Source organism: Rhea pennata, chromosome 12 (assembly GCF_028389875.1).
Source record: "Rhea pennata isolate bPtePen1 chromosome 12, bPtePen1.pri, whole genome shotgun sequence".
Classification (NCBI taxonomy): domain Eukaryota; kingdom Metazoa; phylum Chordata; class Aves; order Rheiformes; family Rheidae; genus Rhea; species Rhea pennata.
Window position 1 is genome coordinate 6,779,125 of NC_084674.1, and position 13,894 is coordinate 6,793,018.

At 41.5% G+C, this 13,894-nt stretch overlaps 1 protein-coding gene across 1 annotated transcript in view; it reads right to left on the reverse strand.

The window, feature by feature from the left end:
- TAFA1 (TAFA chemokine like family member 1) overlaps positions 1–8,347 on the reverse strand; it is a 218,165-nt gene extending 209,818 nt beyond the window's left edge. The window contains exon 1 of the mRNA XM_062585686.1: positions 8,230–8,347. Within this exon, the coding sequence (XP_062441670.1) occupies positions 8,230–8,347 (118 nt within the window). The remainder of the gene's footprint in view (positions 1–8,229) is intronic.
- Positions 8,348–13,894: the final 5,547 nt, after the last annotated feature.

A 13,894-nucleotide genomic window follows, 5' to 3' on the forward strand; every position in this document is an offset into this window, starting at 1 on the left:
TGAAGGCACTCCCCAGAAGACTGAAGTTAACTGATTTTATATGCATTAAAATCCCCCCACTATTCAGTCATATTTTACAGCATTTTCTCCCAAATACATTGTGCTGAACCCTACTTTATTGTTAGTATCAAGTAAAATTGATCTTATTACATCATTTGATTTTTATTTAAACTCAGAATGATTCAGAATGTAAGCATTTAATTATTAATAGGTTTATGTAAGAAAATATAAAAGACTTGCTTTTTCATCCTTGAATCTGTTTAACAAAGCCACAACTGTATTACTTATCATGTGGCACACAGGGAAAAAGGTGCTAAGAAATAAATTCCCTTCATTTACCCAGGTTCTTTTAAAAAATAAACATATAAATCAATGAAACTGATTTTACAGATGTACTATACTTGCTTGCTCTCAACTACTTAATTAAACACAATTAACTCTAGTTTGTTTTGGCAACCAACTAATGTCACGATCAAGTATAAATAGACCCTGCAAGAACAGATTATAATTACTAAATCCTTTACAATACAGTAAAACTACACTAAAGCTTTGGTTGCCAGAAATATTTAACTGCTTTTTTGAAGAGCATTAACAAGGACACCTAAGATAATAAAATTTTAATCAGTGTGTGCAGTTAAGTTTTGAGCCTAGACTCAGGCTCATCTATACAGTCTGTTGGCTGTACACTTCATTCAGAAGATGAGAAACTACAACACCAAGTACTTTACTACTTTCTAATAAACTGACATGTATGATCACAGATGATTTCAGATCTAAGAGGATACAGAAGCTGTTTTCCCTCATTTTGTTCAGTGGATTTGAAGGCTTTTGATCCAGATTTTTGTAATCTGCAGAGAACTAGATTACTAATCCAATAGGAGCTTTGGATCTTGCATATTTTGGATCTTGCACATTATGACCTGAACCTTCAGCATTCCTAATGAAGAGACAAGGATCCTCACTTAAGCTGCTCTTTAATTGCCTGTTCATTCAGTGAGAGGTAGTGTATGATATACAAATAAACTCACAGCTCGTAAAAGAAACAGTCACGCACATTTTTAGAAGGGAGGACATGACTGTCAGTGGGAGCTGCTGGTGTAGAGCAGTCATGTCTCAGATTACGTGTAGCTCAAAGGCAAGGCACCACAATGAGGACACCACAGCAGGAGGGAATTCTGCCATCTTCGATAAGAGATGGACCTCATGTTGCTCTTCACTTAGATATTTTCAAGGAATCACTAAGGAAGTGAGCTCCAGGCCATGGAAGAAGAATACAGCCCCTTTTGCCCAGAGCGCAAGTCATGCCAGAGCTGTCCAGTACTTTTTAGGACTGAGCCATAAAAGAGCATTTAATGCTAACAGATGTCAGGATCAGGAGCTGGTGTGTGACTTCCACTGAAGTGGCAGGTGCTTTGATCATGCCAAGCAAGTATTGAGGACTGAATTCTGAAACCCTGGATTCTATTAACATCATTCAAAAAATCTGATTCCTAAGCTCCTCAATTTCTGTCATCAATTCACTTTCCTAAGCTGGTTTTTTCTTCAAAGTAAAAGAAGAATTGTAATAGACTACTACAACGCAAGTATTGATTATAAGACCATAGCTAGAAGCCTGATCCTGCATCTGCTGTCACTGAAGGTAAGCGACTTCCAAAGAGAGCAGGACTGCTTTGTTAACCCAATGCGAAGGAAAGGGGGAAGGCTAAGGGGTACAGTCAGCGAGAGAGGGAGACGACAAGTAACAATCCTCTAAATAGAGCATAGAAATATGAGTCACAGGCACATACAGGGGGCTTCGTAACCTCATTCTGCTTAATTTACACTCCCAATTCCCCACTGTGCATCACTGACAGACTAATAAATTTAAATTCCAACTGTGCTACAGTCCTAGTGGTCCCTGTCCAGAGCACAATGAAACAAGATATCCAGCCCTGTGTCAGGGCTCGAATAAGTTTAGCTGGAGAAAACTGTTCTGTACAGAGCATCTGGAAATAGCAGAAATGCCGAATCCCATCAGGAAAATAAATCTTGCTCACAGCAAAGGTTGATTTCACAGCAGAATGGAAAAGAAAGCATTCAAAAGGAAATACAAAGATTATAGGAGGGAAAGGATAAAACAATATGAAACCTGATGGGAGAAAACACACCTACCTTATGAGGAAATGCACTTGTATATTGCTTTTTAAGTTCAAGACTCATATTTTAAATAGGCTAATCACTAAAGCAGGTTTTTGATGTTATCAGCAGAAATACTTCAGTTCAGAACAATGGGTATTGCCTTTGGGGCTTAGATTTGTAGGTGTCAAGTTCTCCTTAGGGCTAAACCATCACAGTATGAATTCTCACAGCCTTTAAAACCCCGACAACAAGCTACAAATAGCCAAGTACACTGGAAGGCACTCATGACTCACGGAGGCCCCAGGGCTGCACTTGGAGATGGAGGCACGGGAGGGGAAGGCATCTGCCAGGACCACGGCTCTCCGCGCTGAACTCACACGGAGAGGTGCTTTTTGCTCTGCATCCCCCCGGGATGCCTTGCCAAGGGGACACGCTTTGCTCTTGCCTCTGCAGCTACCTGCAGACCGGACCTAGGGAGCACATGCAGGGAGAAGGCATGTAGTGGGGAGGAAGGACTCGGGGTGGGGGGACCGAGCCAGAGCACAGATTCTGCCAAAGCCCCCTGCACGCGCAAGCGGCGCTGCCTTTCTCTCGTGATAGCACTTTGGTGCTGCTCTTCCGCAGAAGGTGCGTGGCAAGGGAAACGTAGAAACACTTCCAGCAGTACCTGCAGAGCGGCATTCTGTGCAGCGGGCCACTTGGTGCCCCACCACGCACCTCGGCCACCGTGCTCTTCACGGTCCATCGAGCTGCAACACCTGCTCTCCCCTGCTCACCTCATCTGACTGCATCAGAAGTAACAAGGCATCACATCCAGCAGCATCACCAGCGACAGCTTTCTTCCACCTGCAACATAGCTATGAGCCCTTTCTCAGGTGAGTAACTGAGCTTTTACCCTCCCTCAAACATTCATTACTCCTTGGGAGTAATACATCCTTTTTCCACTCTATTACACCCCTGTCTCTTGTAAAGAAAGGGCTTGCTTACCCCAGAAAAGCAAGGCTAATTTCTCTGGCTGCAAACATACCGTATTGCCACGTTGTTTCTCCTCCGGAGGTTTACTTCTTCAAAGTATCACCGGGTACAACGCTTCTGTAGAAGCTACCACTGCAAACAGGCGAGTCACCAACGCAGGAGGCAGTTCAGCACCGCCGCGCTGCCAGGAATCCAAGCAGCGATTTCAACGCATCAGTTCCCTGCATACGCCAAACATGTACAAATACATTTGTCCTCCTACATTCAAATGGCTTTGTTTGGGCCCAGAAATACAGCAAATGCCTCCAGCCCGAATCTCTTTACTCAGGAGTTGACAATTTCACATTTTCAAAGACAGACTGTGGAGGCCAGAACACAGATTTGGTATCAATAACAGGTATCAAAGACAGATGGCATTTCTCAGTCGCTTGCTGGAAATCAAGTTACAAGCAGACTTTCCTGATCTTGAACAAACTGGGACATATTCATGGCGCTCTGTCTCTACTGGCGTAAACAAGATCTGAATTAGGTCCTGCACCTCTTCCAATTTGTTCATTTTAATTAACACAGCAAGAAACACTAGTCACCAGCTTTCACGTCCCTGACCTGATTGACTAGATACAGGCTACGCTGCTGCGTGGTACTTTGGATACTGTATGAGGGGAACAGCTTGCACTCACACAGGATGTTACCTTCACCAGTCACCGAAGTGATATACATTCATACATCAGCTGCCTTGTCCTTGATTTGCTTTTATCAATACCAAGAGCAAAAATCCCATTTGATTAATCCTCCAAATTTCCATTGCTCTGCCAAGTATAGAAGAAACTATTTTATTTACACTTTACAGAGGAATTAAGATTCAGACCAGCATTCCTCCCAGACTGTCCTGAACTGAATAGCCACAAATTTGGGGCACATGAAAATGGTAGGTCTTTTGAAATGTGAAAATATGCCATTTCCCCCAAGGCTAGAAAACTTAGTGGAAAGGCCAAGATCAGAACTAAGTTTTTTGCTCACAGCCATAGACTCAAGTTGCTGTAAAATGCTGTCTGTCTGCTAAGAAATACACTCAGAGCACTTTTAATTTGATGTCAATAGTTAGTTTGTACAGAATTGCTTTGACACCAATTTCTCTCCAAACTGTGAGGAGAAAGAGCCACTTTTTAATTGGCACACGATTAACTACTCACACACTACTCACAGTAAAGGTAAATACGTAACACTTGGTATTCAGTGGATGTGTGAATGATTGCACTCTTGATTCAAACCATGATTTCTTAGTCTGAATAGACCTATTTTTAAAATAACATATTTGCAAAAGCCAACATTGCTATAGTAGGTATACTTTCTTTTTTTAATCTGCCCTACATCTCCACAGTGTATGTAACTGCCACAGAAGAGTGACACGGCATCCTTAGCTAATCATTTTACATAGACTTACAGGCAACTCCAATGTACTTTAAGCCACATGTGACTAGTTTGTTGTCCACTGCAACTCAGTGGAAGCTGATGGTTCTCACCGCCTGCAACACAGGTCGCATTTACAGACTGGAATGGTGAAAGATTTGCTAAGAATTGTAAGACTGAGGGGTTCACTGTTGTTGGTTTTCTTTTATTATTAGACTTGAACCCTCTGAGACAGCACTTTGATTTGTTAATATCTTACTGTCCTGCCAAACGCCAGCCTCTACTTCCTGCCTCTAGGAAGGAGTCAATTCTGTCAATCAGATGATCAACAGGCTATCACAGGCACTTGGCTAACTCTGCAAATCACAGCCTGTCTACTCTAATCCTCAGGCCAATTCAATAGCTCTACAACTGCATGTTACAGCTTAAAATGGCCAACATGGAATTCTCATTACTGCTGTTTCTTACTAAATCATACAGAAATGACATGGTTTTTTCTTTTTCTTTTTTTTCTTTTCTTTTTTCTTTTTTTTTTTTTAAGATCTGTTTCCACATAGAATTATTTCCTGTGAGTGCTTTCATATATCTTTTGCCTAATAAATTTTCATAGAAATGAAATGCATTCATATAAGGAACTGCAAAAAAGCACCTGTATTACCCAAGGAGGATTACTGCAGTGGTGTTCTGCTACCTTACACCAAAGCAAGTAAGGTCATCTCCTCTGGCTCCAACTTGAGGAGCACAAAAATCTACCCTGCCTACCTCACCTATCACATTTAAACGAAACATTCACCAATATTAAGTATTTAATAGCAAGCATTTAAACCTTTATGTTAATGAGGTAAGAAATAATAATGCATGAAGAGGTGCAAATAATATAAAATAGATTATGCTATATTTAAAGAATATTTACTATGCCCTTACTATCTGTGCCCTTCTACCAACATTTCACAGAAAATGAACCATCTTGTGTGACAGCATTTGTAAGTGACTGTAGCTTTATCTCATTTGATTTTGGGTTTGTACCTTCTGCTAAGTTGTCTAATGGAATAAAGTACTGAATTATAATATCATATACTACACTGAAAGAAAGCTTTAAACTCATGTGTTTGCAGATAGACACTTACGCTTAAGAAAGTTTCAGGAGAAAAAAAAAAGAAATCTACTTTAATGATAAACCAACCTTTTCAAACGCTGCCCCTGATTTCTAGTGTTTCAAAATTGGATTAACCGATATATGGGTATATTCACTGTGTTAATCCATTGAGCTCAGTTCAAGTTTATTATGCTAAATCCACTAAATGGTGATGTAGTGTTTTTTCTACTTGCACTTTTTTGTGCTTAGTGGCACTCTTGCATTCATCAAGGAGAAGAAGTGCAAAACAGTTTGGAATCTACCTTTTTAATTATCTTATACAAAAGTTGCCCCACGCTGGAGTTGAACTGTTCAAAACCTCTCTTATTTCAGAGCATCTCATTATCTATGGAAGATCACGAACTGAAAGAAAAGGTATGCTGAGCATGCTATTGATTACAGCTATATTTGCCATGATTCAATAAGTCGAAACTTCATATACCAAATATTAAATTACTGAGATTATGCACTGGATGCAGATGAGCCATTTTTATTCACTTTTATTTGCCTGAACATTTTAATCTTACTTACACAGTGACTAACTAAAAGTAAATGACGCATTCCTAATATTATAAATATGAAAAATAGGGCGTGCTCAGGGACTGCAGTTGAATACATTAAAATCACTCAGTTTGCTGGTTAACATATTTCCATCCCTTTTACATACAACCTTTTTGCATTTGGTTAGCAGACTGCAAATTCATGGCCTTAAAACGCTGTCTTGATTTTCTGTTGTGACAGCAGAAACTGTCCAAGATCTCGAACAGTTTCCCAAAAGGACACTCACGAGCTGGTACTTCCCAGGTGCAGCACAATCTGAATCCGAGGTGAACATCATGTCAAATTCCACTCATCTGTCAGTGTAGTGGATTATTTCTTGGGAGACTGAAATTGGCTGCCCGCGATCAGAACACCATCAATCTTACTCATGTAGGGCGCGCAGAAGCTGCCGGGGAAAGGCTCGCAAGAGGAAAAGCCTGGCTGTTTCTAAATAGGTGATGAGGCAGCCGTAAAACCTTCACTCTATCTGTATCACATCTCTGAGTGAAAGATTTTGTCATTTTTCACATTTCCCCAACACTTACTATGCATCCAGTGTCTTGCTGTTCTTGCTTCATAAGAGGCGATTTTTCACACTTAGGCAAATGTTACAGAGCTCTGGATCTGCCCAGCACTTTTTTTCCTCATAATGTCACTTGTTTCAACTGATTTTACACAGAAGGATTACGTTTTCCTTTTACCTATCTGTTTAGCTGAGCTGGGTTTTATTTCCTTCACTGAGGACAGACTCAGATTACCAGCAGCATTACTCACAACTGTATTGTTATAAATATTTTGTTCATTTCCTTGCAGTTCCCAAATATGACCATCACTCAAATTTCAAATACTCTTAAGCTTCCAGTGCCAGCTAGCAAAGACAATATCATTATTAATCTAATGCACTAACACAACCACCTAGAGTTGGTCTATCAAAGATTTAGGTCTAGTGCTCTACATTATGCATGCTTTTTACAAGAAAGCAAGAAGATGCCAATACACGCAACTTTTGGACAAGGAAAAATAGTTGGGAAAAAAAACTTTTAATCATTAGATTGTAGAACACTTACAGTTCAATTATCATCTACCTTTGATGGTAATTCCATTAGATTAAAAACCATAAAGCATTAATTACCACATATTAGACAACACATCATTACAGTTCAACATTTCCCATCTTTCCTTTCCAAAGCTCTTAAGACTTCTCCCTCCTTTCTTTGAATCAGCATTTACAAAGTGAAACACTTACCCTGTCTAATTTTAACTAGTTGATAATACTGTGTTAGACTATGCCAAGTCCTCAATTTTTAACATGGCACATATGCTCCAAAATGTAATTAAGAGTTGAAAACTTAACATGATAAGTTGCTATTAAGAAAAGCACAGGAGTAGTAAAGATATTAGCATACAGTCTCTGTGGATCACCATAGTCAAAATGAGTAAAGTTTTCCAAATCTGTGGGACTAATTCTGGCCTTACACACATTCACCTCCATTGAAAGACAGGCCCAAGTTCTCCTCTGGGTTACACTCCTGCAACTTCATAGGATGTTCAAGTTTACTTCTGAAAACCAAATAGCTGTATCTCTCATTTACACTACAGTAAACACTAATGGCTGAGTGGATTTTGGCTAATAGTATTTGAAGTAACCAACATCCAGTTTGGGTTAGATACAGCAAACAAAGTACCCAAAACTATATTGTAATAACATCCTTCCAAGCTCTACTTCCATTCACTACTGTAATAAAGGAGGAGAATGAGGAGATAGAAATAAAGACAGAGAAAGAAATTAAGCTGTTGTTTCAAATGGGATTCCCACATTGGAAAGTTGTTAGAAGACAATGTAAAAAGATGAATACCTCAACATCAGCTTGGCAAAGCACAACACGTTTAGGCTGTCTGGAAAAGACACTCTGCAGTATCAAGGCAAACAACTCATAAAAGTTAAATGATAAAATGGATTTTACGATTATTCAATCATTTATCAAGACAGACATGAGCACGGGCAGAGTGCCTGCAATCTTATGGCATCCCACAGCTGATCTCAGTCCTACCTGGTCTGTGCAGGTGATGCTGCTGGAAAGTGTGATGGAGGGACCCCTGACAGAGCAGCATTGCACAGGCACTTATCCACAAATACAGGACCCAGGACATTGCAGAGACCACTGCCATTCTCTAAACAAAATATTAGACAGACATGATTATCCATCACCTCACAGCACACAGAATAGTCAGCTTCCATTACAACTTTTTTTTAAAAAAATTCTTTTGTTAAACATCTTTTGTTCCTAGTTATTTTTCCCCCTGTAGGACGCAATTGTCATACAACAGAGGTCACATCCAAAAAGGACAGTTGAGGTAATGAGATGTCAACACAAGAGCCTGCATAACTTTAATAATTCAGCAGCAAAAATGAAACTATAATGATCCGAGTACTAGGGGGAAAAATAAAAAAAAAATAAAAAAAAAAAAAAAAAAAAAAACACAGTGTAAGCAGAAGGCTGAGAAATATTCCCACACTGTTCTACTGCTGAACTTACAAGAGGAGAATTCACAAGGCTGGGCAAAACCAGTGATCTTCAGACAGGGTCAGAACTACTTTAAATACATTATAGACAGACATACAACATTATCAGATGTCTGAGAAGCATTTCAAGCATACTCCACCCTCTAGACTGTAAGGCTAATACCGATCCAGTAGGTAGATTGTTGATTTTGACTTCTGTGAAGATTAATTCTTAATCACATCACTGTCTGCTAAACAGTAATTGTTTCTCAGAATTGTGTTCCAATCTCCTGATAAAAATTAGCTTCCTTTTATTTGACCTACCAGTGTAAAAACCTCAAATATTGCCCAACTGAATTTCATATGTATTAGATAGCAGGGCCGATCTTTTCACAAAGCAGATAGCAACAAGAGTCTTTTTCTGTTTTTCTTCCACAAAGGAAAAAGAATTCTCTGTCCACCAGCACACCTGGCCATCCAATATAGGTGTGTATTTTCATAATTGTCTTTATTATTGCACTAACTGACTAAATTCTCCAAGTTTAACTTCAACAGCTCTTTTCTCAAAGCCTGCAAGGATTGGGAGGTTTGCAAGGCTCAGTTACGCTACACATCGTCCAGTTCCCTTAACAACACCTTCTGCTGCATTTCATATTGCCAAATTAATCAAACTTCAGGCACTCTCCTTATTCAGCCAATGATGCGATGCCATTTTCTAGCTAATAATCCAATCAGCTGAACATTTTCACAGAGGAAAACAGACTTTGGAAGATAAAAACCTCTTGCATAGAAAAAAATAAAGAAAAAAAAAGGAAAAAAAAATACCTTCACAGAAAGATTAAGGAAAACAGAGTTGGTATGTGACCTATCAGGAGGATTTCTGCAGTAGAAAAAATAGCAGTACTGAATAATAATGAAATTTAAGTGTTACTATAACATTCTTAGAAGTTTTCTCTTATTTTAAAGTAGACAATCTTTGAGAAGTTTAACTGGCTAGAAAAAAAAAAGAACTTACAAGTATAATTAACTGAAAACACTAAAGTATTATTTTGATTAGCATGAGGCTTTTCCTTTCTCTGTACTAGCTGTTTAATGCACTATCCAGCATATAATTAATTTCCTACCATTTACTTTACTGTATACAGTATACTTTTTCCCTCCTCTGTTTTTAGACTAAGCTTACAAAATAGAGCTCCCATCAGACTTCTCGGGTCCTCAGGAATAAATACCTTATTGTCATTTTTGGTGCTCCCATGCCTTTTTTTTTTTTTTTTTTAAAAAAAAGGAGATAAAGGGAAAGGTGACTCTCACACATAGTGATATTGCAGATATTTGGGCTCTTATTTAAGATGAACTTTATGAATCCTAGGCAAAAAATAAACCAAAGCCAAACTTAGTCTGCTAAATGTTCCTGTCTTTCTTCAGGCATCATATTAAACACATGGACAGAAGACTTAGTTATTCCACCTTATTTTGATTATTAGCTCTCCAAATTTTAGTTCACTTTAAAAAAAAATGCTTTCTCAAACAACATTTCAAACTACTTTTGCTAAATCCCCAGCATTTACAATCATCTCCTCACATACTTGATTGTTAACAAACTCTTATCTCACACACACTTTATGCAAAGAGATCATCTTATTACTTGTAGCAAACAGTGAGTACTCCTCCAGTTATTATCTGAGTTCCAGATCTGCTTTCTGAATCTTAAATCCTAAAGAAGCTCCTTACCTGAGTAATCCAACCAAGAGGAGAGCACTCTATTAGTGTTCATTGGAAAGATCTAACACTTTTTTAAATCCATCTGTACCACAATAAGGGATTTTTTAATAGCTTCCCAATAATCTTCTTTATCAGGATTAAAAAAAAAAAAAAAAAAAAATCTTTTTTGTTACAAATCCTATTCCCAGAGTAAAAAAGACATCTGAGCTCTCAGACTCTGCCGTCAGAAAAGTGGCCAAGGTTTGAGGGGTGGAAACCTTCTCATTTTCACCTTTAAATCATCTCCTAGCAGCACCTTCTGCTTGATGAGACCTCTGAAGTGATCTTGAGATAATTTGCAGCTTCCAGTCTACTTAAGGACGCGGCTCAGCGTATGTTTAACAACAGAGCAGCCTCACTGAGTGCCGGCAGTGCCGAGTAAGGCAGCTGTACGTACGCTGCTATATGCTGCTGTAAGCCCCGTAGCCTGTTTCAATACATCCCTGCTCGGGAAAGCATCACACGCCTTAAAGCGACACAGCGGCAAGGCGCTCCGCGAGGCGCTGCGGCTTCGCGGCCGGAGCGGCGTTCCGGCGCCGGCGCACCGAGACTCCGCGCGGCAAGGGCTAGCAAAAGAGCAGCCGGGTTTCTCCGGCAGGAGAGCAGGTACGAACGGGTAGAGGCGGGTGGAAGAGCACCGACGGAAAGAGAAGACAGTCGTAGCGGCGAAGGACTCGCAGGAGCCGATGACAAATCCGAGAGACGCTTTAATTGCGCCGGCAGAGGCTTTATTCCCAAGGCGCTGGTTCTCTTGCACTTATTTGCAAGAGGCAAGCGAGACTTAAGGAAGCTTATGCCATTTTATAGCAAGCAGTATACGCTCATGAATGTAGAGGGGTGGTGCAGCGGGAAGTGTGTAAAAGCACAAGGGAGAGACAGAGGAAGGGAAAAGAATAATCCTATGCACTCACACAAGCTTTCCACCACCCTGCTGTGGCTCAGAATAAGAAAAGCTTTCCTTACAACCCCACTTCCGACGCATCTCGGCAGACAACGGGAGGAGAGCACTGTTTTACTCCTAAACGCCAAGTCTCAGATATGCCAAATTATTACAGTTATTTATTGTCCGTGTCTTAAGTGGCCATTTACAGGAATAGACTGGCTTCCTCCTCATCTTGTATTATATACAATTGCTTTTTAAAAAAATAATTGCATGTACTTAACACGTGGCCAAAAATCCCATTCACTTGGCGTTATGGCTCTCGCTTCTGCCTACAAAAGGCAAAATGCTGGGAGACAAAAACAGAAGTTTCTGTTTTAAGAGCCCAAGGTGCACACTGTAATGCAACGGCGGGGGGGGTTGATTATTTTTCCCTTAATAATCAGTGGTAGAAAAGTGTACTACCTTCACCGCTTACCAACTCCAGGCACCAAACAACAGTAACCAGTAACAGTAGTAAGTACCCTTCCCCTCGAGTACCTCCTCCTCAGCACCCGGGGAGGCATCTCTCGGGGGAGACACGCACAAAGAGGAGCCATGACTATCCTTGACAGCCTGTTCACCTCCTTCGGAGCCGCTGTATTTTATTGGGCAATACATATCAAGAGATTGGCCCTACAAACTGACAGGACCATCACGCTGGGCTCCGACGCGGTGCCTCGGAGCAGCTCTATATCAGAGCCTCGCCAGCATCAGGCGGTCAGGAGAGAGGAGGCGACACGGGCGAGCGCTGGAGAGGGGCCTGTCCCCACGCCAGCCTCGGCGCGAGCCCCCGCAGCAGCACGGCTCCTGGCAGAGCCCAGAGCAGCCGTGGTCACTGCGAAGGTCAGCATTTATTTTGGGTGCTCAGTATGAAAATACGTGGGACTGGCATGCTTGGGAACACAGCACCCACACCAGACAGCACAGGCTGAATGGCCACAGGTTGCAGCAGCTACGGGCCGTTATCAAAGCCGTGGGGAAGCTCAGCCTTCCCTCCTTCCCCAGGGGCACAGAGAGCTTTTTGTGAAGTTATTTTAAAATAGCACTTGTTCAACAAATTTGTTCCCTCTCAAGGCACATGGGGAGCCAAAGAGGAAGGAATAGGGGCTGCAAGCCAAGAGGATGGAGAGGGACTGCAAAAAAGCAACTAAAACCTTCTAGGAAACTGAAAGGCCTCATGGAGAGGAGGGGGGAAACGAGACAAGTTGCAACCACACACCTTGGCAGAGTAAGCAAAGACACATTTATGCAAGATACAGATTTATGTAAGGTACAGCAGAACTGTCACTCTGCCAAGCACTGCTAACTCCCAGCTCCATGAGGCTAATGCCACCATAACCCCTGACAGATGCTGCTATTGCACAGGACAAGCTCTTCAGAAACATGGGACATGTTGTTTCCACAGGACAAGGGGGAAGATCAGAGGGACAGAAAAGAATACTAAACAGGCTGCGTTTCCAGCCTCTTCCCTGCCCTGGCTCCTGGCATCAGGCAGGAACAGAGGAGCCCTTGGCAAGTCTTGCAGCAGCTTACTCACACCTGCTTTGATATCTTTGCTGCCAATTTTAACTTTCAGTGGACCAACAAGACACAAAACAGCTCCTCCTACCCTCCTTCCAGCTGGGTACAATGTCATCTTCAGCTGATAATTTGGGACTTTAATTTTCCCTTCCCATTTCAGGTGTGAGTGTCTGACAGGAACGGAGTGTTACTTTACTTGTGCCCACGAACCCACATGTTGAATTTGGGGCTAACTGACAGGACTGGAACAAGAACATAGGAAGTGTAGAACACCAGTGAACAGGCTGCACATTAAAAAAAGCTTTGTCAGAAAAAGGTAAGGCAGAGTAATTTGTCTGAAAAAATGACATGAGGATGGGGGTAAAGACTTATGTCAGCTTTTGTGTGCAATAGCAGTGCTGCTGAGCACCACGGCAGGATGGATCTAGGCTGTTTTGTCCTTCTGCAGAGCCCTTGGGTTGCATGGTCTGAGAGGACAAGAGGAGAAGAGGTAAACAGGAGAGAGAGGCTAGGGAGATCTGCAGTTTGTGTGCCCAGAACAGTCAGCTTGTGAACAAGACATTGTCTTTTACCTACAGAAGATGATGTCTGTATTTTAGAAGAGACTAGGGGCAGTGAGGGTATTAGGTGAGGGGGAAGTCTTTAGCTCATCCTAGTAGTGCTCACATACTCTTCTTACAGTAGCCTGGTCTTCTCATCTGTCCCCTTTCTCACTTGATCCTTCCACCTCCCCTCTGACAACAAACAAGAAAGGACACAGACTGGGGGTCCTGAGCTATACGAGTGGGCAGAGAGCACAGAGGTCTGCTTATCCACAGCGCTCTTGATTGGTGGGGGGATGACTTTCTGGGGTTGCCAAAAGCAGGACCAGTGCACAGGTGTGATACTTCCCAAGTGAAGGCAGTTGCAAGGGGTCAGCATACCACAAACTGCCTTTGAAGCAGGTTCCTTCAAGCATAATGATTGTATTCACAAGAGCCTTTTCCTCCTCATTCTACCATTCATCTTA